Source organism: Bombyx mandarina, chromosome 22 (assembly GCF_030267445.1).
Source record: "Bombyx mandarina strain Sakado chromosome 22, ASM3026744v2".
NCBI lineage: Eukaryota > Metazoa > Arthropoda > Insecta > Lepidoptera > Bombycidae > Bombyx > Bombyx mandarina.
The window spans coordinates 4,111,680-4,135,657 of NC_143228.1; the positions used below are offsets into that span (position 1 = coordinate 4,111,680).

A 23,978-nucleotide genomic window follows, 5' to 3' on the forward strand; every position below is an offset into this window, starting at 1 on the left:
TAGTAATATACTATAGATAAGCATCTTATTTAATAGCTCGGTTTATCACGAAGAGGAACGAACAAGTACATTCATTAGTACTAGTAAAAACGCTTTCTCGAATAACGCCTAGACCAATCTGTAATTTGTTCAACAAATCCGTAGGGAAGACGAATTGATTAAATTCCTGTGATTTATTACGAGTGATTTACGATGGATCGAAATTGGAATATTTAAATTAGGCCCGTCGCTTTTCCATTAACGCCGTCCCTTGACAATTACGGTAGTTTTTTTTACGTATCCAAATTTCTTTTCTTCTTCATTTTAATCGTAATCAAACTCGTAAATCGTAATCGTAATCAAATCATTTTAATCGTAATCACCAAGAAGTAAATAAAGTTCTCTTCGTCTTTCTCTCATTCTTCTCAGTCGTACGCACTGTCAGCAGAGTGATCGTGGTCATCATTTCGGGTGGTGGTGCGCTTCACCAGACGTCGCCATTGCTCAGACGAGGAAAGTCATGATATACCCACATTTTCAAAAAAGATGTCTAAGAGTTTTGTGTATGTCAGGCTGTCAACAAACATAAGTTAAAGTTATTCGGTATAGAGGTAACTGAACATTGTTGAGATTAATGCCCTGTATTATCTTGTTATTCTAGATACGAGTTTGTGGGGCACCCGCTCTTAAATGGTTTAACGGAGCCCGTCAATGTCACCTTGAAACATGAGACTGAGGTCGTATCGGAAATTGTAATCAAGCACCTAGGGTGCTACCTACTCGCGCGGTCCTACAAAATACCCTTTTTTTGGTCAGCAAGAAATCGCCGGACTCCCACCCTCCATTGGGGATGGCGAGCGGGTTATGTCAGAATCGAACCGACTAAAACCCCCTGTCGCTCACAACCCACGTCCGAACCTCGCATGAGACAGAACTCATGAAAAGGCAAAGGGAGGAAAGTGAAGCGTTTAGTGCGGAGCACATCTCTCCCATCACCCTCGCCTTCGGGACGCCGGACCGGCGGTCGTCGGCGCCACGACCACCAGCCCTCTCGGTCGGCAGGCTATCCGGAGCCCGCCTAAATGGCGCCGGTTAGAGTGAGTTATCCTACGGAATACCCCGCTGGGTCAGAACCAGTGTGGGTCGAGGATAGCCGGCCTTCCGTCACCCGGATACAAAATACCCTAGCACTCAGCAACTACAAAAATTCATAAATTTTATTGCTTTTTATTTATTATAATAATACATGTAAATGAATATAATATAATAAAAACCGCGGAAACGTAATACATGGTAATCCGGCCCCAAACTAGGATCCCCAGTAATATGGGAACTGGAAATTGATACACATACAAGATATAAAAATTGATTTGAAAATTTTTTGTACGTGCGTAAAAAAATTGAATAATTCTCCAGAGTCTGCGATTTGCACAATGTGAACACTAGGAACAAACATAGGCTTGCGTTGCCGGCGGTTCGAATTAAGAAAATAAGCAACTCAAAAGGGGGCTGGGTGTACAGCTTTTCAACAAGATCCCACTAAACGTTCAACTACTACCTGTTCATAGATTTAAGAAAACTGTTAAGGAACGTTTGTGCAACAAGGCATATTATAAAGTTAAGGATTATTTACTAGATGGCACTACGTGGGAATGAGGCGCTCGCTCCTGGCCTTTTCATTTTTCATTATTATTATTATTATTTTAATTGTATTTTTTGACTTGTTTTTTCTTTTATTGTGAATATTTCTATTTATTTAAAAAAAAGAAAATATTGGTAGGACCTCTTGTGAGTCCGCGCGGGTACGTACCACCACCCTGCCTATTTCTGCCGTGAAGCAGTAATGCGTTTCGGTTTGAAGGGTGGGGCAGCCGTTGTGACAATACTGAGACCTTAGAACTATATCTCAAGGTGTGTGGCGCATTTACGTTGTAGATGTCTATGGGCTCCAGTAACTACTTAACACCAGGTGGGCTGTGAGCTCGTCCACACATCTAAGCAATAAATAAATAAAAAAACCCCAACGTCAAAACTTCAAGGTTCTAAACAGATTGGTGGTAAATAAATTTTTCGTCGTTTTTGCATCTCTATGATGATTTTTCATAAAGCTATGCAGCACGCAATATTGTTTGGATACAATGTTGGACGAACACGGGTGTCTCAAGCCGTTCAATAAACACGTAAACACTAACATAGTTGTTCCAATGTAATATTTTTCAGAATACACATAGTTGTTTTGTTTGTTGTAACATCGCGGCAAAGTACGTAATGACATTGTTGAATGAACACTGGAGATATGTGTTATGTTCAAATGAGATTACCGTGAGTAAAATGTTGCATTCATATTTGAAAGATCTTTATTCTAAAACGGCGTGGCGTTTAGTCTCACGTGGACCAAGTTAAAAATCGGTACGCGGTCAAAAGATTTGGTAGGATCTGTTTTAATTGGACGAAAAGAAAAACAAAAAAAAAAGGTTTCGTGTACTTATGTACGCGCGTAAGAAGTTATACTTTATTTTTATTAAATTTATTTCTTTTTTTTATTTAAATTTTAATCAATTTGAAAAAAAATCGATTAAACAACATCCTCAAATACGCATATTGGACATCCCTTTTCTCGACATCGTATAAATTCGGTAATTCTCGGTACGGTTCGGAAAGTTCACCTGCGGCTATATTCAGACTCGCCAAGTTACGTCGGTCGTATTGTAATGAGCGATTTAGTGGGCAACTTCATTCTGTTAATTTTGGGTCACGGTGCGCGCGCATCGTAAAATTTCATTCTCATCAATTTTTCATAACGCGCCTAAAGAAGTATAACTTCAATAAATATAGTCACTCTTATTTAAATACATCACAACTCATTGAATGTAAGAAATCGTGATGAGAGCCCATTACATAATAAGGTGTACGTAAAAATAGCTGAGAAATTATAAAAAATCGTAAACAATACATTGAAACGAAATGTCATACTATATCCGGATGTTAATGATATTTACCACTACTTGTGTCAAGAAATTTTCACGCGCCTCACTCATATAAATTACTCCAATCAACGCGGTTTTTTTTTTCAATTTGTTGTAATTGTCTCTTGCAATCACAAAGTTAATTGAGCGTGCGATCCGTGTGTACAGAAATGCCGATCAATCAACCGCACCAATTAGGTTAAGTGGATACCGCAAGACAGGTCCTGGTCGAGAGCTCACTCGATTTGGAGTTCACTTGACGTCCACTACTGCCAAATTCTATCTTTATATTAAATTTTATTTAATACATTGTTAATGCTTAATGAATTAATTCCGGTGGGTTTGCACGCAATTACCACACCGCTACTTGAGTGCTACTCGAGTTCCACTTGATCTCTACTTGAGTACTCAAAAGCTACCTCGAGACATAACATTTAAGAATTAAAGCCGCTACGCTAAAATATTAGAAAATAATTAAAATGAAATCTTATATCTCATACCTTTAAACGAGCAATTCTTGTATATATATATATATAATCTGAATCTCGGAAACGGCTCCAACGATTTTCATAAAATTTTGTATACAGGGGATTTCGGGGGCGATAAATCGATCTAGCTACGATTTATTCAGATTTATTCAGAAAATGTTGTTTTATTCGTGTTTTCAATAATCAACTCTTTCCGACATCAATTGGCGAATAATAATACTATTTTTTTTAATTGAGGGCAACTAACCGCTTTAATAACGCAACAAGATGGCGTTATCAAAAAAAATCATCTAGTATTGTTTAATTGATATATCATTTTTTAAAAAATGAAAACAATAATGTTCGCATGCTGGTAAAAAACATCAACGCCATGTTGAATTGTTTATTTGTTTACTATTCCATTTTCAAAACTCTGCATGCAATAAAAAATTTAATGTCACAAATCAACCATATAGGTACTCGTAGTGCAGTGCGTGTCTGCAGCAATGTTAGCCGGCAATTAGGGAAAGTACTTAAGTGGTTCAATAGCACCATTGTGGGTTCATTAATGTATTGTTCTATTCGCTATCAGCTCAATTCACTAAATTAGTGCTCAGAATTCAGAATCAGTATTAGTTCAGAATACACCATTGCTGTATGTACATGCGATTCACAATACCACATAACAGATAATATCTCGTGATAGGATTAGGTACGGAAATTTCTTAAACGAAAATCAGGTGATCTTTAAAATTTTATTCGATTGTGACTTAGATTTAATTTTTTAACACACATTATTGGCTGAATTATAAAATGTTTCCTTATTCAAAACTATTCACAGTTTAAAAACACTATTACTATTATTTAGGTCTTTTACTTTGTTTACTAGGATGTTAACGTTTATATAGTAATAAATGACGGTTATAAAATGGAACACCAGGGAACGATGCAACGAAAACTTTAAGTGATGCTTATAAATTGTTCTGTTCCCGGTTTAAGTTCAAACATAAATTGTACGGGAATATAGTAACACTACGTTCGTAGTAGAACATACAACACACCTGACGTTACCCTTAATCGAAAATTGGACATAACTTTTCTAATCTTGTTCAGCGCTCGAGATCTGAACAACGTTCGGTTTCCAAAACCGATTTTAGAAATTTCTAGATAATTTATTGTATATTTTTTTTAGCGCAGCGGTACATGGTTAGTCTTTCCGCATTAATCCTTAGAAATATCAGAGCATTCTTTTATGAATTTCCCTAAAGCGACGTCCAAATTGTAAGGAAACAAATAACAGTAATTTATTCTTCAAGCTTTTAATATTACATTTGTATAATGCGTTCTTATACTAAACGTGTGGGTGAATACACGTACTTAGGAATGCACAGCGCATGCCTGCGCTAAGATTAAGACCAGTAATCTTCTTAAAGCGTTCAATAGAGAACTTATGTTGGAAAATCGCTTGGCGTTCGGCCAGGATTCAATTAAGATGTGACATGCGCACACAATATCTCGCCGTTTTCAATATCAATCCATCTAGAGAAAGATAATGGAAGTCATCGAAATAACATGCTTTCGGAAAATATGAACAGATATTAAAGCGTTTTTTGTGACTGACTTTTCGTAAAGATGTTATCAATCGTGGTCACTGGTTATTACTATAATAGCATCGTAGTGTTAAATATTAAAACTTTATACACAAAATGAACTAAAAGTATCTTGAGCTCTATTTGTTTGATTTAGAGTTTCAATTTTAGAATAAGATGAAGTCGGCTTTTAGATAAGTGACAACCACCTGCAGTCAGATTTGTAAACGTGTAAATGTTACATAGTTTTACAGGGAACAATCATATCGAGGGGTGAATGGCGATTTGGTTTAAGCGACATTTTTGCAGTATTACCGGAGTCATTTAAAGCTTATAGTTTGGAAAAAATATCGTAACAAAAAACTACTTCGGCTATTAGAACGGGGTAAGCTTAATTGAAGTTCAATCAAAAACATCGGATTGTTGATACTAAAACCAAACAAAACAGACCTTTCAATTAGAAAAATAAATGTAGCGTGTTATGCGAATCTCTCTTAAATCAAATACTGGTGGTAGGACCTTTTGTGAGTCCGCACGGGTAGGTACCACCGCCCCGCCTATTTCTGCCGTGAAGCAGTTTCGGTTTGAAGGGCGGGGCAGCCGTAGTAACTATACTAAGACCTTAGAACTTATATCTCAAGGTGAGTGGCGCATTTACGTTGTACATGTCCATGAGCATCAGTAACCACTTAACACCAGGTGGGCTGTGAGCTCGTCCACCCAAATCTCTATATATAAAAATGAATTGCTGTTCGTTAGTCTCGCTAAAACTCGAGAACGGCTAGATTGATTTGGCTTATTTTGGTCTTGAATTATTTGTGGAAGTTCAGAGAAGGTTTAAAAGGTAGATAAATATGAAAATGCTCGGAATTAAATAAAAATAATTTTGTTTTCCCTTTGATGTGTCCCCAGTCGGACGGATTCCTTTTGTTTGTTTTAAGTTTATTTTAAAGTTTAGGTCTTTTATTTATAGATTGAGGCACTACAAAGTCTGCCGGGTCAGCTAGTAAGCAATAAAAAAAAAGCATTTTACCCCTCGATTTGATTATACGTATGATTTGAGTATGGTAGGTGAGTACTAACTTGCGACGGGCTCTTAACGTAGTACTCTGTGTCGTTAATGATGAGTCGGAAATCGGTTTCCAGTAATGACTCGATGGTGTCACTCGAGGAGATCCGGACCCGCTCGTCTGCCGCCAGTGCAGCAGCACGCTCCACCCCACGGTCTTCTGCTTTCACCTGTGAAAATAAATTAATATCAACAACAAAAAGATGTGTGGTGTCGTGGGACACCGGATACGAAGTTCCTTATTATAAAAATATTAATTTTAAGTACTATTCGAGGTATTAAGAAAATAATTATTCGGGTATACATTTTTTAATTATGATTTTTTTATTGATAAAAATAAATAAAAAACTACTTTACAAAATTATCAACTTTATTTTATTCACAATGATTTATAAAAAATATATAATAAAATATGTTATTTTTTGTACATTATTACAAAGTTAAGTCGTACACTGTGTGCATTACTAATAAAAATCTTACGTTACGTACCCTAGACCCCCTCCGCATCGTCCCATAAGGAACTGCGTTCCAAAAATTAATTAGAAATAACAATTTTCCAACGGCTTTCATTTATTTATTTATTTACGCCGTTATGATAAACGCACACTATTGAAATAAAACCATCGCCGAGCGTGAGCGCTCGTGAACACTCTTCGCGTTACGTACATCACAAAAATGACTATTACTATGTCTACTCGTATAGCCAGCCTTTCTCACACAAGAGAATTGCCTAAATAATAAACAAGACGAATGTTTTTAATAACTCTGTCTTAAAGAATTTCTATACTCATTTTCGACAATTTGAAAATATAAAGTATTCGTTCTTTTTAATATCTTGATATTTCTATGCCAAATTGAATATAATGCTACTACTCGTAATATTGAATTGAAACTTAATTCTTCATACACAGCATTTCTAAGTTTAACATCTTCACTATCCTGGGATATTATTCCAGCTACATACGAACGGGTAGGTGAGCTCACGAGCTGAAACCTGAGAGAATTTTCTGACACTAGCAAGTGGTTTGTTTCGCAGAATCTATAATACAACCGGACCGGAATCGCGACCCACCGAGAAGACTCGGTGAGTAACTCAGTAGACTAATCTTGATTAAATTTCGGAGGTCGTTATGTCAGAGCTATTACTCAAACCAACGGGACCTTTGAACAGAGTTATCATTATGAATCTTAATTACGATAATACCTTAAGTTCATCGACTTACTGCCTCGGGTCTTAGGACGAAATGTTAACTTTATCTGGCTTATTAAGTAAATCTTAAAACATTTTAATGAGGTTCGGCTGTGAGGGTAAATTCGAAAATTGTAGATTAATAATTGTATAAATAAATCTTTTAATCTCGGCTACAAATAAAATCTTTGTTGATGTTAAAGAATTGTGTATTCTGATACCAATTCTGATCAAATACCCATAGTATACTTAAGTCGTAATTAAGTACCTACTTATGATTGACTTACACAACATTCATTAAAGTTACGTTAAATTAGAATTTAGATTATTATTATTCTTCGTGTCGTAATGACGTTTTCGAATACATAATATTATGAACACATATCACACCTTCAGAATCGAAGTGGCCTAATCCAAAATTATTGGTTTTGTGGTGAAAGCCAAAAATGTAATTGAAGAATTGGAATTTTTCAGTTTTGATTTTAATACTTTAAGCCTTAAAGCGCATACCTTAAAAATTAAGGTATGTGCTTGATTTACAAGTGAAGGAAAGTATACTTTGTCCTTTTCTAAGCAAAATTTAAATTTCATTTTTAATTTAAAACAAATAAATTTATAAACTGATATAATATATGTTTATAAGACGTTCATAGTATCAAAGACACTTTCTTAATTTTTTTACTTAAGCTACTTCAATTCTAAAGGTGCGATATGTTATCTAATCCGATTATGTGCGCGTTCAACGAAGTTTCAATTAACCAAGGTACGTTTAATGTTTGAGGTAGATTCTCACCTGCTCGAGGAGGTCGCCGACGGTCTGGGAGACTGGACGTAGTGTAAAGCGGCATCGCTCGCGTCTTGAGGGCAGCGGTACCGTGATCACGGGCAACCCCCGGCGATATGTCACCGTCACCTCTGTAACAATTATACGAAATTGCATTAAAATCGTTCTCTTGATCTATATCTATCTATACTAGTACTAGTAATATGTAAATCTACAGTGGTTTTTACGGATGTTCCGTTATAACTACTGAACCATGCATCCGATTGACTTGAAACTTGGTATCCATGTAGAAAATACATGTACTTAATGGATAGGCTAATATTTATATGAGTGTTGAAGTCCCTAATAAGAATGAAAATAAATAATATTGTTAATTTTAAATGCCCAGCGAAGCGGGCGAGTACGGCTAGTAATTAATAATTTCATTGACTCGGTGGTGCAGTAATTAGCGCCCCTGACTGTCGTGCCGAGGGTCATGGGTTCGATTCCCACATCGGGCAAACGTTTGTGTGATGAACAGCTTTGTTTGCTCTTTCTCTGGGTGTTTATTATCTATATATGTACATAAACGTATATGTATGTCAGGCTCTGGTACGCATAACACAGAGAATCCGAGTTAGGGGCCAGATGACCGTGTCTGTTTTGTTACCAGTTATTTATTTATTATTTATTTGATAAACTCTTTCGAGCTAGAGTTAATATTTTAATATTGTTTTATTTATTTTATTCGATTAATCGATTTTGATCGCCGCTAAACTAAAAACACCAAATCTCGATATCACTGTAAAAATACGGCTCTGAAAAACAGTAAACGTACCCACCCATCTACATGCGCCAAAAGTATTTCGGATATTTAAGAGTAATCGGTTCTTTTTAACATACAAAACTATCTTATTTCAAACTACATGACTTTTAATTATAGGGCTTTTGAATTCTCGCAACATTTTGTTCAGTGCGAGAACTGAAATGTATTCAATATCTTTTGCCGTCGACGACGATGTGTGTGAATAGCAAGCACTTGACGTTGAAGCGCCCTTTGCTTCATTGCTTTCTATTGTTTTACGAGAGCAAACACTCGCTTTTTGTCCCCAAACGATGCTACACTAAATTGCTACATTAAATTTTCTTACAGAAGATAAGTTCTCATCAATTTGTTGCATTTTTTAACTTTATTGTAGTCGCTTCGGTAGGTTCGCTTGAATATCGACAATATCCTGCCATCATGTGTTACAGATTCCATCTTTACTATTGAAATATAAATACCACTTACATAACCTTCAATGTATTTCTCGTGTAGTATAGTACTCGTAAACATTGAATTCTTTCACTTATTTCATTATTATTATTTTTAAGCTTAGATGGGTGGACGAGCTCACAGCTCAACTGGTTGTTACTGGTTACTGGAGCCCATAGACATCTACAGCGTAAATGCGCCACCCACCTTGTGATATAAGTTCTAAGGTCTCAGTATAGTTACAACGGCTGCCCCACCCTTCAAACCGAAACGCATTACTGCTTCACGGAAGAAATAGGCAGGGTAGTGGTGCCTACCCGTGCGGACTCACAAGAGGTCCTACCACCAGTAAGTACCACCAGTAAATTATATTTTATTTACATTACATAAAATTGCATTAAATTACTTCAGTAAAAGAAATGTTCCAAGTTATTATACTCGGATTTGTGAAAAACGAAACAATAAACCCCTAATGAAAAATTAAGGAACAGTTAAATTAATGACGGTTTCAAGTATCATTTCGTTACCTCGCACTCGTAACTTCATTTTTAACGCCATCAATATTTTTTTGTATGTTTCAGTTGCTAAGTCTTGTACACAACGAAATACTCTGAAATTTTATTTGGTTTCATAATTTTCTTAGTAAAGGAGAAACCCCATTTTGGGCCTAAGCGTTACACGAATGGGATATGTACCAAAAAATTCGTCTATTTTGCTTGATTAACCTATTGAAATCTTAGCTTCATTGACAATGGCCAAGTGTAGAAAATAAGTTGAATTCAATTTTTTGTTTTAAACAATCTTTGTAAACATCTGCAACACTTATTTCAATATACGTAACTAGCTCCACAAACATGCGGATTAGAATTAGAACATCCATAAAATAGGATTGATTTAGTGGAAATCAAGTGTAAAAAAGTAACCACTTAACATCAGGTGGGCTGTGAGCTCGTCGATGGGTATCTAAGCAATAAAAAATAAAAATAAAAAAGGCATGAAATAAAATGAAATGAAATGTGATGAGATAATATGGGAGCACGTAATGATTTATATTTTATATAAAAAAGTTATCATATAAATATAGTTTTTCATATAAAAAAGTTTTCATTAAAATTAAAATAAGACTGACCTAAAGGTCTTAGTTACCAGGTCATAAAATCCCTTAAAAAATCATTTCGTGCGCAGCGCGTTTCGCATTACGTTGTTTTTAATTTTTGGCTTTCGTTCGTTTTCGTAAACAACCTAACGCGCGATTTCTCGTAACAGGTTCCATTTTTATTTTAAAGCAACCTGTTGCTGCTACAGGTTTCGTAAAAAATTACTCATCTTTAGTAGGAAACAGCCTCAAAAATATCGTTTTTATTAAAATATCTCGAACAATAAACATAACCTAAAATGTAAACATTGTCTGATTTTACCAATTTGGCCATTGCTGGGAGACCTGAAAATTGGGCTCATGAAACCTTCTTAGGTATTGTAACTTATGCTCAAATTCTAGCACTGTAACGCCAGGCCCAAGTTTGTATGGATTTCAGGTTTGTCCTTTGTAATTTTATGGATGTTTAAGGGTTTGTTTTCATTGCTTCACAACAGAACTAATGAGGTTCGTATCTATCCGAAATCGGACTCATTTAGAAGCCAGTCACGATCGCCGGCCTAGACAGGTCATTACTGATCCACTCGAACCACTAAGACAATTATTAGCGGCTCTAATATTAGGAACAGGCATCGGGACCCTGGTAACCGTACTCTACCTAACTAATCTAATCTAACCCATCACATTGGCGAGCTTCTTGCCGAATCTACTGGTGGTAGGATCTCTTGTGAGTCCGCGCGGGTAGGTACCACCACCCTGCCTATTTCCACCGTGAAGCAGAAATGCGTTTCGGTTTGAAAGGTGGGGCAGCCGTTGTAACTATACTTGAGACCTTAGAACTTATATCCCAAGGTGAGCGGCGCATTTACGTTGTAGATGTCTATGGGTTCCACTAACCACTTAACACTAGGTGGGCTGTGAGCTCGTCCACCCATCTAAGCAATAAAAAAAATCTTCTCAGCAGATAACGATCTCGGTCCGTTACTACTAGTACCTACTACTGCATCTACATGCATCTTCTCGAACTACTAGGCCTAGCTCTTGGAGGCGCTCGTTCGACTCCTGGCTGAGCCCACACTTGCCCACCTGTCCTAGTGAAACCAAAAAGGCCTTTAGGCGACCCTTCCACCAAAAAAAAAATTATTTTTTTTAATTTTTATTGCTCCTGTATGCAGACGAGCATACGGTCTGCTGATGGTGAGTGGTTACCGTCGCTCACGGACGTTATCAAAGCCAGGGGCAGAGCCAAGCCGCTGCCTACCGTTTAATAGTCTCCACAAGCACCAACATGTTTGATTTTTTCCAAATTACAAATGTAACGCGAGTGGAAAAAATAAAAACCCAGAATAAGCACACGCTAAATCAATTGCAATTTACAAACAACAAAAAAAAACTAGGTAAAAAAATGGTTTCATTTTTCATTTAAGTATTATGTATACTCGAATAGACAAAAATTGTAAAAGTGAAGAAGTTATTAATAAAAAAAAATATATTTTTTTTATTTCAATAAACCAAATTTTCTAAAGATTTATGCTATGGTCCACTATCACTATCAGATAGACAGCGAATCTTGTTGGGAACAGTAGGTTAAGATTAACAAGTCAAGACAGGTAATCGGATTAATTTAAAAAAGGTTGTGATAATATTATTTTTATTATTAAGGACAAAAGATGGGAACGTAGTGATAGCAGCTCGAAATTGAGGTTTGAAGCTTATTCCATTGTACAACGTAAATGCCGCTAGCCACCTTGAAACATGAGTAAGGTCTCACTTTTAACTACGTCTGCCCCGTCCTTCAAGCCGAAACGCATTACTGCTTCACGGCAGAAATAGACAGGGTAACCGTACCCGTGCGGACTCTCAAGACGTCCTTCGACCAGTAATTACGCAAATTATAATTTTGCGGGATTATTCTCGGGGAGCGTTGAATATACGCAAACCGTCAGTAATCCAGTATTCGGTCCTAGTTCTTACTTCGTGCGTAATATCGTGTATGATGAGCTAAATGAATACACCAGCAACAACTAGAGGTAACCGATACGTCGACGGCTTCGTTTACCCTTGTCAACTTATGAATAGCCGGAGAGAGTTCAGTGATCCTCTAGCCTAATCCCTTAAACTAAAACGAGTCTCCAAATCATATTACCAAAACATTTGAGACGTTAATAAAAAAAAAAGACAACGATGCTCTTTTCTTTAATATTACTTTTAGTATCATAACTTCATTAGAGTAATTTCATTCGCTTGTTCATCGCCCGTCTGGCGACTTTAACGTAATTAAATTGCCGCTGGCAAATTTAGATATTTCACAGGCGTTATACCAAAATTTTCGTACGCCATGGCACGTCTAATAATTTATAACAAAACTAGAAAATTTATTTCTTTCTAATTAAACGACAAAGGGTTTTAAATATAGCTGACTCATACCGATGGTAATATTTACTTCATTTTAATAAAACGACAAAGGTTTTTAAATATAGCTGACTCAATACCGATGGTTTTTTTTTTGGTCAGGAGGAAATCGCCGGTATTCCGCGCCCTTCTCTGGGGATACTGGGCGGGGTATGTCAGAGTCGAACTGACTAAAACCTCCTGTCGCTCAACAACCAACGTCCAAACCTCGCATGAGACAGAACTCATGAAAAGGCAAAGGGAGGAAAGTGAAGCGTTTAGTGCGGAGCACATCTCTCCCATCACCCTCCCCCTCGGGACGCCGGGCTGGCGGTCGTCGGCGCCACGACAACCAGCCCTCTCGGTCGGCAGACTGTCCGAAGCCCGCCTAGATGGCACCGTTTAGAGTGGGTTACCCTACGGAATACCCCGCTGGGCCAGAACCAGCGTGGGTCGAGGATAGCCGGCCTTCCATCACCCGGATGCTCTTGCGTAAAATACCGATGGTAATATAATATTTACTTCATTTTAATAAAACGACAAAGGGTTTTAAATATAGCTCACTCAATACCGATGGGAATATACATGACTATCATGCTAACATTAAGCACTCGCACATAACAGAGGTTATTGTAATTTAACGTATTTATTTTCATCACAAGAACCGTATTGTTATGCGGCTACAGCACGCATTCTTTATCGAATACTCAAAAATATATTTTAACATCTATATTCTTGTTTCAATTGAAATAAATTCCAAGATTGTCAGATCGTTTTGCAAATTTCAACTTCACGTCTTACAGAATAAGGCATATGATGAATTATGCGCGTTAGCGTATAACTGCGGCCACACTCCTCGGCAGCCGTTGTAATTACCCTGTCACTTTCCTAATTATCATCAAGTTGTCCAGTTTCACTTCGATTCTGATTTATGAACACTGCTTTTGCATGCAAACATACTATTTCATTAAGAAACTGATAGATCGTTCATTATAAGTTATAATATATATTGTTATCTTTAAAATCAATTAGTACCAACGTGCAACATTGTACTAATCGTGAAAGTATAGGCAAATTAATAGTACGAATGTTATTAAGTTATTACGAAAGTTATTAATTTGATCAGACACGGATATAGTTGATATCATGGCTATCTGATGTTTACAAGAGAAATATTAGGGGATTACACTCAAAACACTAATTTTCCTAACCATAGAACCAGATTTTAAATAAAATTTGATTCGATTTCCAGTATCAAGCTGTCTAGTAGTGGTGGCAAAGGCAGCAAACCTAGCGCTTTACAGAAATTTGTCGGCCCCAAACCTAAAAACAACCTTACTACTTGTGAAGAAACAAAAAAAAGCTATTTGGCATTTATAATCACTACTGCTCGCTAATTGTTCGAAAGTAGACCATATTCACTGACACCAGAATATTTAAAATCATTTTACGTATTGCATGTCATCGACATAAATAAAACATCTTTTACGGCCAAACATTTCAAAAAATTAAACGCTAATTATATGCAATATTCAAACAGGCATACTATAGATAATAATATCGGCAAATAAGACCCAAGCTGTCAAGTGTATGTGGTCACGAACTTGCCTTTCAAAACGTCAGGGTAATAAACGAGAAATTAACCTAGAAGTAGTTTTAATTAAATCAACCTTAGTATTCTCATTGACAATCGAAACGGCATTAGACACTTCGTACTGGAAATATATTGCACAGCCCAAAAGCACATATTACTGCGATTCATGCATTATTTATTCAAATTGCACATAGCGAGCGTGAATCGTAATCATTCCAAAAATATAGAAAAATCTTTTCTTACCGAAACGTATTTATCCAATGTCACGTTTTTGGACAGATCGTGAGAGGGTTTTTGATGTCTCGGTCCCTAGTCTTACTTTGCTATTGGGAAATAATCACTTTTTCTATTATATTGCATGAAAAATTGTAAGTAGGTACTTCTGTTATATTCTTTCGTGCAGTTTCATGTAGTTTTCTAAAAGTAATACTAAACATATTTAATATTAAAAAAATGCAAGCAAATATTTTTTCTACATTTTCTTCTTTGAGACAGGTCGATGTTCGCTGTCAATGAAGGATCGCCACTTGTTAGCATTTTTAGGCTGTAAAATTATAACAAAAGCTAAAGGGAACATAAAAAAACAGGTTTAAGGAATTAAAAACGCCGCAATTTTTTCAAGGAATTCTCGGTATACACAAAAATGTTTACGGAAATTTGTACATCTATTAGTTTATGTATTATTTTCTATAAATAGAAGACCTATTGTATTTTGAACCTCCAGAGTTAGTCCATTCTGCTAATTTTCGGTGAGGAATCATATACTAAACAATTGACGCTTCATCCTGATGTCTAAAAATCTATTGGCTTTCTATGGGCTCTATGATCATTTAATACCAAATGAGGTCGTGTGGCCTTGTAAAGATAATGTAATAGAATAAAAAAATAGTATAAGCCCATTTTTGGAAGAAATGGGTATACCTCTCCTCCTCCTTGCGTCGGTTTCCTCATTACTGAGGGTCGTGGTCATGGCCTTGAAACAGTTTGTTTTTTATAGTGCACCGCCATCTGTTCCTATCTGCAGCTGAGTGCAGAGCATCGTGCACTGTGGTATCCAGGGCTGCACGAATCTGGTCCGTCCAACGTATACCTACTTGACCGCAAATAACTTTTTTATCTGTGTAAGAGTTACGAAGGAATGCGAGAAAAATGCCTTAACTACTTTACGAAACTTCTTACTCGAAACGAAAAGCCAACAAATGTTTCCTAATACTCGTCCAATCCGGAAAGTTCGTTTTCTACGTAGGTACCAGATTTAGGACGGCGAGCTCACAAGTGGACGTCTTTGTGTTCTGATCCGAACAGGGTACGGTAATAAAAACGGATGAGCGAGAGCTTTACGGCGTACCTTCGTCAACGGCCAGGTGTTTACGACCGGCTCGTATATTCTTAACGCAGTTTTAACGTCATACAAAAATGAAGTTCTAAAAATTTTTTAGAACTCTCTACTTGTAGGTGTATTTATCTATACTAGAGGTCCCGCAGTAGTCGAAATTCGACTATAAGAAATTGGAATTGTAAGTTTTTACACTATTATGATTGTATTTTATACTTCTATAATCACAAATTTCGCCAAGACTACACTATAAAAAATATTAACAAAGACAAACCATATTCTATTCTCAATTTAACAATAGACGTCAAGAACAAAAGTTTGACAACAAATAGTATGCATGCGTGTGTGCGTCAAATACATGGTATATATGTAGTGTGTGTAATGATTTCTTTATTGATTTCTTTGATTGTATCTTTTATGCATTATTTAAAAAAAAGATTAGAATTGTGCACTTCTTCTCTATATTCTCTATAATAACTTATATCTCAAGGTGGGTGGCGCATTTACGTTGTAGATGTCTATGGGCTCCAGTAACCACTTAACACCAAGTGGGTTGTGAGCTCGTCCACCCATCTAAGCAATAAAAAAAAAAGTTAACTTCGCATTAATTTTTTTACAATCTTCATACAGCACACGAGACGGTAAGCTCACAGTGATATCATGATCACTAGAGTATTCAAAAGGCAATACGTTGTAACATTTACAATAGAAGTTTTTTTTTCGTCGAATGCCGATGAAAAAACGACTCTCCTATGTGAGACAAAGCCCAGACCGCGTTGAGAACTGCTATCAAAAGCGTTTGAATAAAAGCATGTCATAGTACTCGGGAAACAGCGTGATTGGAAGTGTTCCGCAACCGAATGGTTCTTAGCAAACACGAAGTCTCTGGAATCTGTTCCATAAGCGGATTGGTTCCAGGAGATACGTACGTATGACTGGTGTTTTGTGGTTAAATTCCATTAAAGGAAGGACTCTCAATCATCTCATACAATTGGTCAAAGCATAACCATGAAATATACAGTACAAAACACAGATATATAACCAAAGTCCCCGCATAGATCCCGAGATTCCAAACACATCAGTACATTGGTCGATGTGTTATCATAATTTAAGTTTTAATAATTTCAAATTCACAAAATCACCAGTTAGTACTTAAACTTTGTATAAAAATTTTAAATGCTCATTTCCTTTTTATTCCTGGTATTAGAAAAAAAAACCAGTCTTGGGATTTTTATTTTGTAGATCCCTCGCTTGTTGTAAGATGAAAAAGATTAGAATTTATTGTGGAAGGTCGCATAGATCTTAATAGAATCCAGAATAAATGACGCACGCACGAGCTATGTCGACTTGGCAGAGACGTGTACTTCCAAAAAAAGAAAATGATGCAAGGGTTTCCTTACCAGTAAAGTAAGGTTCCAAATATTTGAACTCCTATAACTTCAGACACTGAGAGCTGTTTTAAAAATACGGCTTAAGTATGCATATGAATACAAGTACATGAGCAAAATCTCCATACACATACTTAGTATACCTGATTGACTCGGTGGCACTGTGGTTAGCCAACATTTGACAGATATGGAAATATTGTCTGGCTGTTTGATAAGTAAGTACATATGTATTGATTTAAACGTCATTAAGTATGTCTATAATTCCTATAGTAAAGGAAATTCTGGTTTAGGGCCAGATGACCGATCGTAATTTGCCAACGAATATTGTAAAAAAGGTACTGAGGTCATTACAAACTAGCATGTACGATTACAATATTCCTACCAGCCACTATTCTCCAAAAATAAAAATAAAAAAATCTACAAAATATCAGTGCGCAATCTACAATCCGATAATTATTATCTAGTAAATATTTCTTTATTAATCCAATTTAGCTTGGTATTTTTCCAAAACGTAACGAATGTGCCTTCGAGTGTAGCAAATGGTTTGTGGTTTTAACACCCATAAATGCATTTACCGTCAATAAAAACTGTACTTATACTGTTCAGGTTTATTTCACCGTATACAGCTTACTACAAGGCAGAATTTAATTTATCTTGTTTGTAGACAAACTAATAAAACTGTTCTCACCTAAGATAGACTGTATTGTTTATGTCTACATTGCGGCCGGTTCTTGTTCTATGTTTACAGGCATTTGGACTTTAATAAACGTACTTTCTGAAGCTTTCACGAATCGTATCAAGAATCATCGTACATCAGCTTTTCACGGTACCACAAGTGTAGCCAGCCTTCTATTCTAATCATAATCTTCTACTGAGCCTTACCTGAAGTGCTAGCAACAGCTGCAAAAAGTTGGTAATAAAAAAATGATTATTTCAATTTTATGCTCTTTTAAAACATATCATAAAATGAAAGCATTTATATTTAATTAATAATACGAACGATAGCAATATTTATCATAGTATATGATAATTGATTATAGAATGAAAAAACAAGTGCAATACATATATGTATATCAAGAATATTTCATATCACTGCTTTCGTTCGAAACATCTCTAGAATGTGTCTATTTTACATTAAGCATAAAGGGGATTGCCCACTCTCCATAGTGTGCTAGGCCCAAGATGGACATCGATTATTACTATAAAAATGTACTGATTCAAATTCTTAAATGTATTGGATATCTAAAAAATATATTGAAATTGACGCCACTATTATAAAAAATATAATAAAAATAAAAACTCGTTTTGAGGTTAATTTTCTATATAAATAAGTGTCGGATTGTGAGATACTTCAAGAACTTTTCTTTTCTTAATGTTTAAGATGTTCTTAATGTATTTTTATCCAATAGGGTATAAAAACACACTTAATTCTTTAAATATCTATATTTTCTTCATCTTCATACACAATTAGTATCATCTAAAAATAGCAAAGGAGAGCATATACACGGTTTTAAATCTCGGTCAGGGTAAAACCACAATTCACACAATGTTTTTTAGTCGTAGTATGAAACGTTATTGATAAAAGTAAAATAAATCGAAGAAAAATCAGAACACATCCATTTTGTACGCAAGCACAACACCACAAGCAGCAAGCGAAGTGTCAGTCAGTGAGATTAAATTCAGTGTTGTCAGTATAAAGAAAAATAATTACATGAAATTCATATATCGATTATTTTTTTAAATAACCGATAATTGATTTATATCTTAATCTTTTTTTGACGAGTACACATTATTTTTTATGTTTTTGTTTTAGTTGTACATATTTAAATAACAATACTAGTAAAGTTTTTTTTATTGCTTAGATGGGTGGGCGAGCTCACAGCCACCCTGGTGTTGCTAAGTGGTTACTCGAGCCCACATACATCTACAACGTAAATGCGCCACCCACCTTGAGATATAAGTTCTAAGGTCTCAAGTATAGTTACAAGTTATAGTTACAAGTATAGTTACAAAGTCCAATGGGTATGTCTTCGATGTTATTTTATGTGCATAAAATCCATTAAAATCGTTTGATTAATGATAATACTTAAAATGATTTATTTATATGTTTTATTTATATACTCAAAATATTTACTTCATACGTAAAAGGATTTGAAGCTGGCAATATTTTTCTCGCAAAAATAAAAATCCTTGTTTTTTCAATAGAGTTACTTTTTTTAAACTACTTATTGTAAACTATAGTGGCGCTTATTTGCAAGAAAGTAAATGCATATTTATTTATGACAAAATTAATGCACTAAGTATTTTTTCTATAATCTATTGTCCGCTTTGGGCCGAAAATGGGCCATCCCCTTTATGAGACTCACGTTCCAAGGAAGTACGAAATAAAGGAATATCGTACCTTCGCCTTCAAACATTTCGGAATTCACTGGTTCCGGGATTATACCGTGCCGAAAATTCCCATTATACGAATATTACGATCAAGATATTGCCACATTACCTTTTAGAAGGTATAGTATTCCTATTGTAGTACAGCTATAGTTGTTTTAGGCTAAACTACAAAACTGATACGACTTTTACTTAGCCAATAACAAAAATAATAGGTTTCTTTTTATTGCTTAGATGGGTGGACGAGCTCACAGCCCACCTGGTGTTAAGTGGTTACTGGAACCCATAGACATCTACAACGTAAATAAATGCGCCACCCACCTTGAGATATAAGTTCTAAGGTCTCGGTATAATTACAACGGCTGCCCCACCCTTCAAACTGAAACGCATTACTGCTTCACGGCAGAAATAAGCAGGGCGGTGGTACCTACCCGTGCGGACTCACAAGAGGTCCTACCACCAGTAATTAGGGAGGTAGTAAGTTTTTAACTATGAATTTTTTGTTTAGTACACAGATATTTAAAGTCATTTTTTATATATTTTTTTCTTTCTATCAACCAAACTATGCATCGATGGTATCGATGCATCTCTATCAACGCAGTGGTGGTAATTTTTCAATGCCCTTATTGAAGGAGTCATGTACAGGAGCTAACAAGCTCTTCAAAGTCATTTTATACTTCCCGTACCTTTCGGGTATTGACATTTTCCCTGTCTGTCACAAAGAAGTTTCCCAAATTTTGGAAAAAGTAGAAATCTGTCAGCGCAACTTCTGGTGAATACAAAGGCTGACGCAAAACTTCTAACCCTAGCTTTTGTAGCTTCGAGACTGTCTGTTGTGCCCTATGAAGTCGAGCGTTGCCGTGTAGTAGCAGTGGGGATGACCGATTAACCAAGGCTGGCAAAGATTCGCGAGCTTCTCCATCATTATGTCTAGTTCCCCACAGTACACATTCGCATTAATGCATTTAATACCATTTGGTACATATGACCATGACTTTAGATGAGAGTTTTCGTTTCTTCGTCGGTTAAGTAAGGTAAGGCATTTTTTTCGGACAGGGGTTCGATCCTACAACGAGGTATCCGCGCCTAGGGGCACGCGGGGTATATGACAGTTGACGGTCTGCAGATGTTGGGAGCAGACTACGGGACCAAGGATATTTTTAGGTCCCTACCGCACCAAACGACTCCTCTTGCGCTTTCACAGCCGACGTCCGATCTCCGCCCGGGGTCAGAACCCGGTCAGAGTAGGGGTGTTACCGCGGTCAAAACTACAACCAGACACGCGGTGATACCCCAAGGACGCCTGACCAACGACGCCGGTCTCCGCGGTACAGCGGCCCTATCAGGCCACCCGGGCGATGCCGCTGATGTTCCGGGATACCCCGCTGGGTTAGAACCGTTTCATATTTTCGGTTTCTTGTTAAATCCATATTTGAGTGAAATGAAAATGACCTATGTGTATTCGAAATAGTTTGAGAAAAAACAAATATTACTTATACTTTATCCACAGTAGGTACAATTAAACTTTATTACGTAGTATTTAAACTTAGACTCACAATACAACTGCTTTATGTGAAATCGTTTAAAAATATTACTTAAAAGATATTAGTAGTAGGTAAAGGTATGAGTATAGCGAATGGAGACAAAACAAGCTTTATCCGCTAATAGGTCTAAGATATTCCGTTGAGTGACAAATGACCTCGACCCCACTCCTTCCTTACTTCCGGTGAGGACGTTTTCCATTGAGAAAGCGCCGGATCGTGTAATTAGTAGAAACGAGAGCAAAGCGATTCCTGAGCCGCAACGCGCAACAATTAATGAACATGTGTATTTGTACGTTGTCCGTGTCACAAGCAATTGGCGGTTTAAACACCACTAATAGTTTTATTAGGTGGAATGCTGCGAGTTATTAGCACCTTTTCTAATTGTCATGTTGCGTTGCTTATATTTCTTTATAGAGCGTCGAATAGTCTGTACAACGAATGACATTTATAATGGGTACTTTTTTGAAATAAATAAATAGCTGTGAACCAATCACGCACGGTCATCGAGCTCCAAATTATCATTCCGTGTTTTATGGGTACCACAGACTTATATACATGTTTAGGTGTTTACGTTTAATTGTATACATGTATAGATAACTGTTCATCACACAAATGTTTTCCCAATATGGAACTCAAACCCACGACCCTCGGCGCAATATTCAAGGGCGTTAACCACAGCACCACCGAGTCAGTCAGTCAATTATGAAATTATTTAATTTTAAGCAACGGCATACTTAATATCTGAATTAAGAATATAAAAAAATCGCAATAATGGGCACGAGACAACCGCTATCGCTCATCGTTCGAGTTAATTAAATACTCACATTAGGCGGGCGCGGGCACGATTGCGCGTGCGACGGTACGCTTCACATTAGCACCGCGAGCCGCCCAGGCACGACGCAGATCTCAATGCATCTTTACCACCGCGACACCCATTGATCTTGTGCCGACGTCTTAGCGCACGCAGCCCTAAATTTTCTAAGAATTACTCTGTGTCGGGTGTCGTGAGTGGCGCGTGTGAGTGACGGTGTGTGCTGTGGCATGGGGTAGAGATGGGAGCAGGACACAGCGCTGAGGGCGACGGCGGCGCATACGCCAGCGACCCGCCCGCCCAAAGCCGCCGCAAATCTCGTACCAGGAGGCGAAGGTAACTTATAACCTACGCAAAAACCGCCGACAATTTTGAAAACAACAAATGAACCTATCAAAGAAATAACTAATTTTATATTAATTGAATTGGCTTTTTGTTTCTATTATTTTGTTATATTATTAGACTATGTCAGTTGGCTGTTGCTTCTCCTTGTAGTAAATAAATAAATTAATAAATTATTTATTTCTGTCGTTTAAAAACGAAGGGATAAGCATGCTGGATTGTAAATCGTTACTATCGTCCATGGTCCATGGACTCCAATATCAGAAACACAAATGGCCTCCTTAAGAGTATTTCTTTAAAGCGAATTTAATGAAAGACGTGTAAGCATTTAAAATTTGTTATACTTTGATTTTTTGTATCAAATTATTAACACTGCAGAAGTCTGCGATTAAGTTTTCTCAGACAATTAATAGCAGAGTTGCTAAACAGCGCGTATAATGCACTGGATCGTGTAGAAAGTGTCCGTATCTTATGCTTAAATTTTAGAAATTCTTTCTCTTGTTGTGCAGAATATAGTAAGACATTATGATGATTAACGGGGGTTATTATGAATTTACACGCATTGAGATTTGTTACGAGGTAACCGGCAAATCTGATTTTATATATCATTAAAGAGAAAAATAAAACGTATGCCATCGTTCACTTCAGCATAACAAAAAATTGTAGTCTGAATATATTAAAAACAATTGGGAACAAATCACGTACTGTAATCTGACCCCATTTTAGGATTCCCTGTGTTATGGGTAACAGAGACTGACACACCTACCTAAATACCTTTAAATATAGACATATTTATGTAGATAATAAAGACCCAGACAAAGAGCAAACAAATATATTCATCGCATAATGTTTGCCCATTGTGGGAATCGAACTCACGACCCTCAGCACAACAGTTGGAGGCGCTAACTAATTCACCACCGAACCAGTCAAATGTTACCAAAAAATTAAATAAGGCAGAGAGTGGAGAGTATTAGGCGGTAGGCAGCGGTTTGGCTCTGCCCCTGACATTGCTAAAGTCCATGGGCGACGGTAACCACTCACCATCAAGTGGGCCGTATGCTCGTCTGCCTACAAGGGCAATAAATGTGTCGTATTAATCATGCCATCTGATAGTCACCTATCGTATAGTTTGAGGTCTAGCCTGATTAGTATGGATTATTTCCGCCTCTATTATTATCAACTTATACATGTCCCACGATTGCACGTTAATTAAATTAGGAATACATTTGAACAAAGAACAAAAAAAAAACAAAAAAAACTCGCCGTAAATGAATGATATGTTTGATGATAGCTTTCATGTTTTCTTTGAAATATTATATTAGGAAAATTTATACAATGGTTTAGTGTGTACTATGCCCACAAAGAAAACATATACTTAGATGCCATTTTGTGATTGTTTTTTGTTAGTTTCTTTAATATAAAAACACTTCTGTTACTGTTTTATGGATATACTAAGCCGATAATTACCTCATCGATGCTTATGGCTATATACAAAGAGTTCAAAGAACTATTGTTATGAATATTAATACCGGAGGACATTAGTATTTAGTGTTCATTTACCTAGTTCAAAAACAAACTTGACCGATTCTCAACAGCTCACTTCCTTCATATAATTACGGTGAAAAGGTCATTTTACATTCCCGATCCAGCGGAAAGAATGGAAAGCAGTCGACGTCGCCCAAAACACGTCATCTCGGATCCTCCCGATCCACTAACGGTGCTTTTAGGTACCTCAAGCACCGGTCACCGTTCTAATTTCGTCCACTCATCTAAGCAATAAAAAAAAAAAAAAAAATCGTCGAACACGTCGC

At 36.6% G+C, this 23,978-nt stretch overlaps 2 protein-coding genes across 2 annotated transcripts in view; one reads left to right on the forward strand and one right to left on the reverse strand.

Annotated features, from left to right (window-relative positions):
- Nucleotides 1–23,978, reverse strand: part of MCU (mitochondrial calcium uniporter) — a 145,408-nt gene that overhangs the window by 12,273 nt on the left and 109,157 nt on the right. Inside the window, exons 3-4 of the mRNA XM_028179459.2 lie at nt 8,053–8,174; nt 6,085–6,240 (exon numbers count right to left, since the gene is read on the reverse strand). Of these exons, the coding sequence (XP_028035260.2) occupies nt 6,085–6,240; nt 8,053–8,174 (278 nt within the window). The remainder of the gene's footprint in view (nt 1–6,084; nt 6,241–8,052; nt 8,175–23,978) is intronic.
- jv (javelin) overlaps nt 21,876–23,978 on the forward strand; it is a 101,834-nt gene continuing 99,731 nt past the window's right edge. The window contains exon 1 of the mRNA XM_089736812.1: nt 21,876–22,161. Within this exon, the coding sequence (XP_089592938.1) occupies nt 22,067–22,161 (95 nt within the window). The 5' untranslated portion in view covers nt 21,876–22,066. The remainder of the gene's footprint in view (nt 22,162–23,978) is intronic.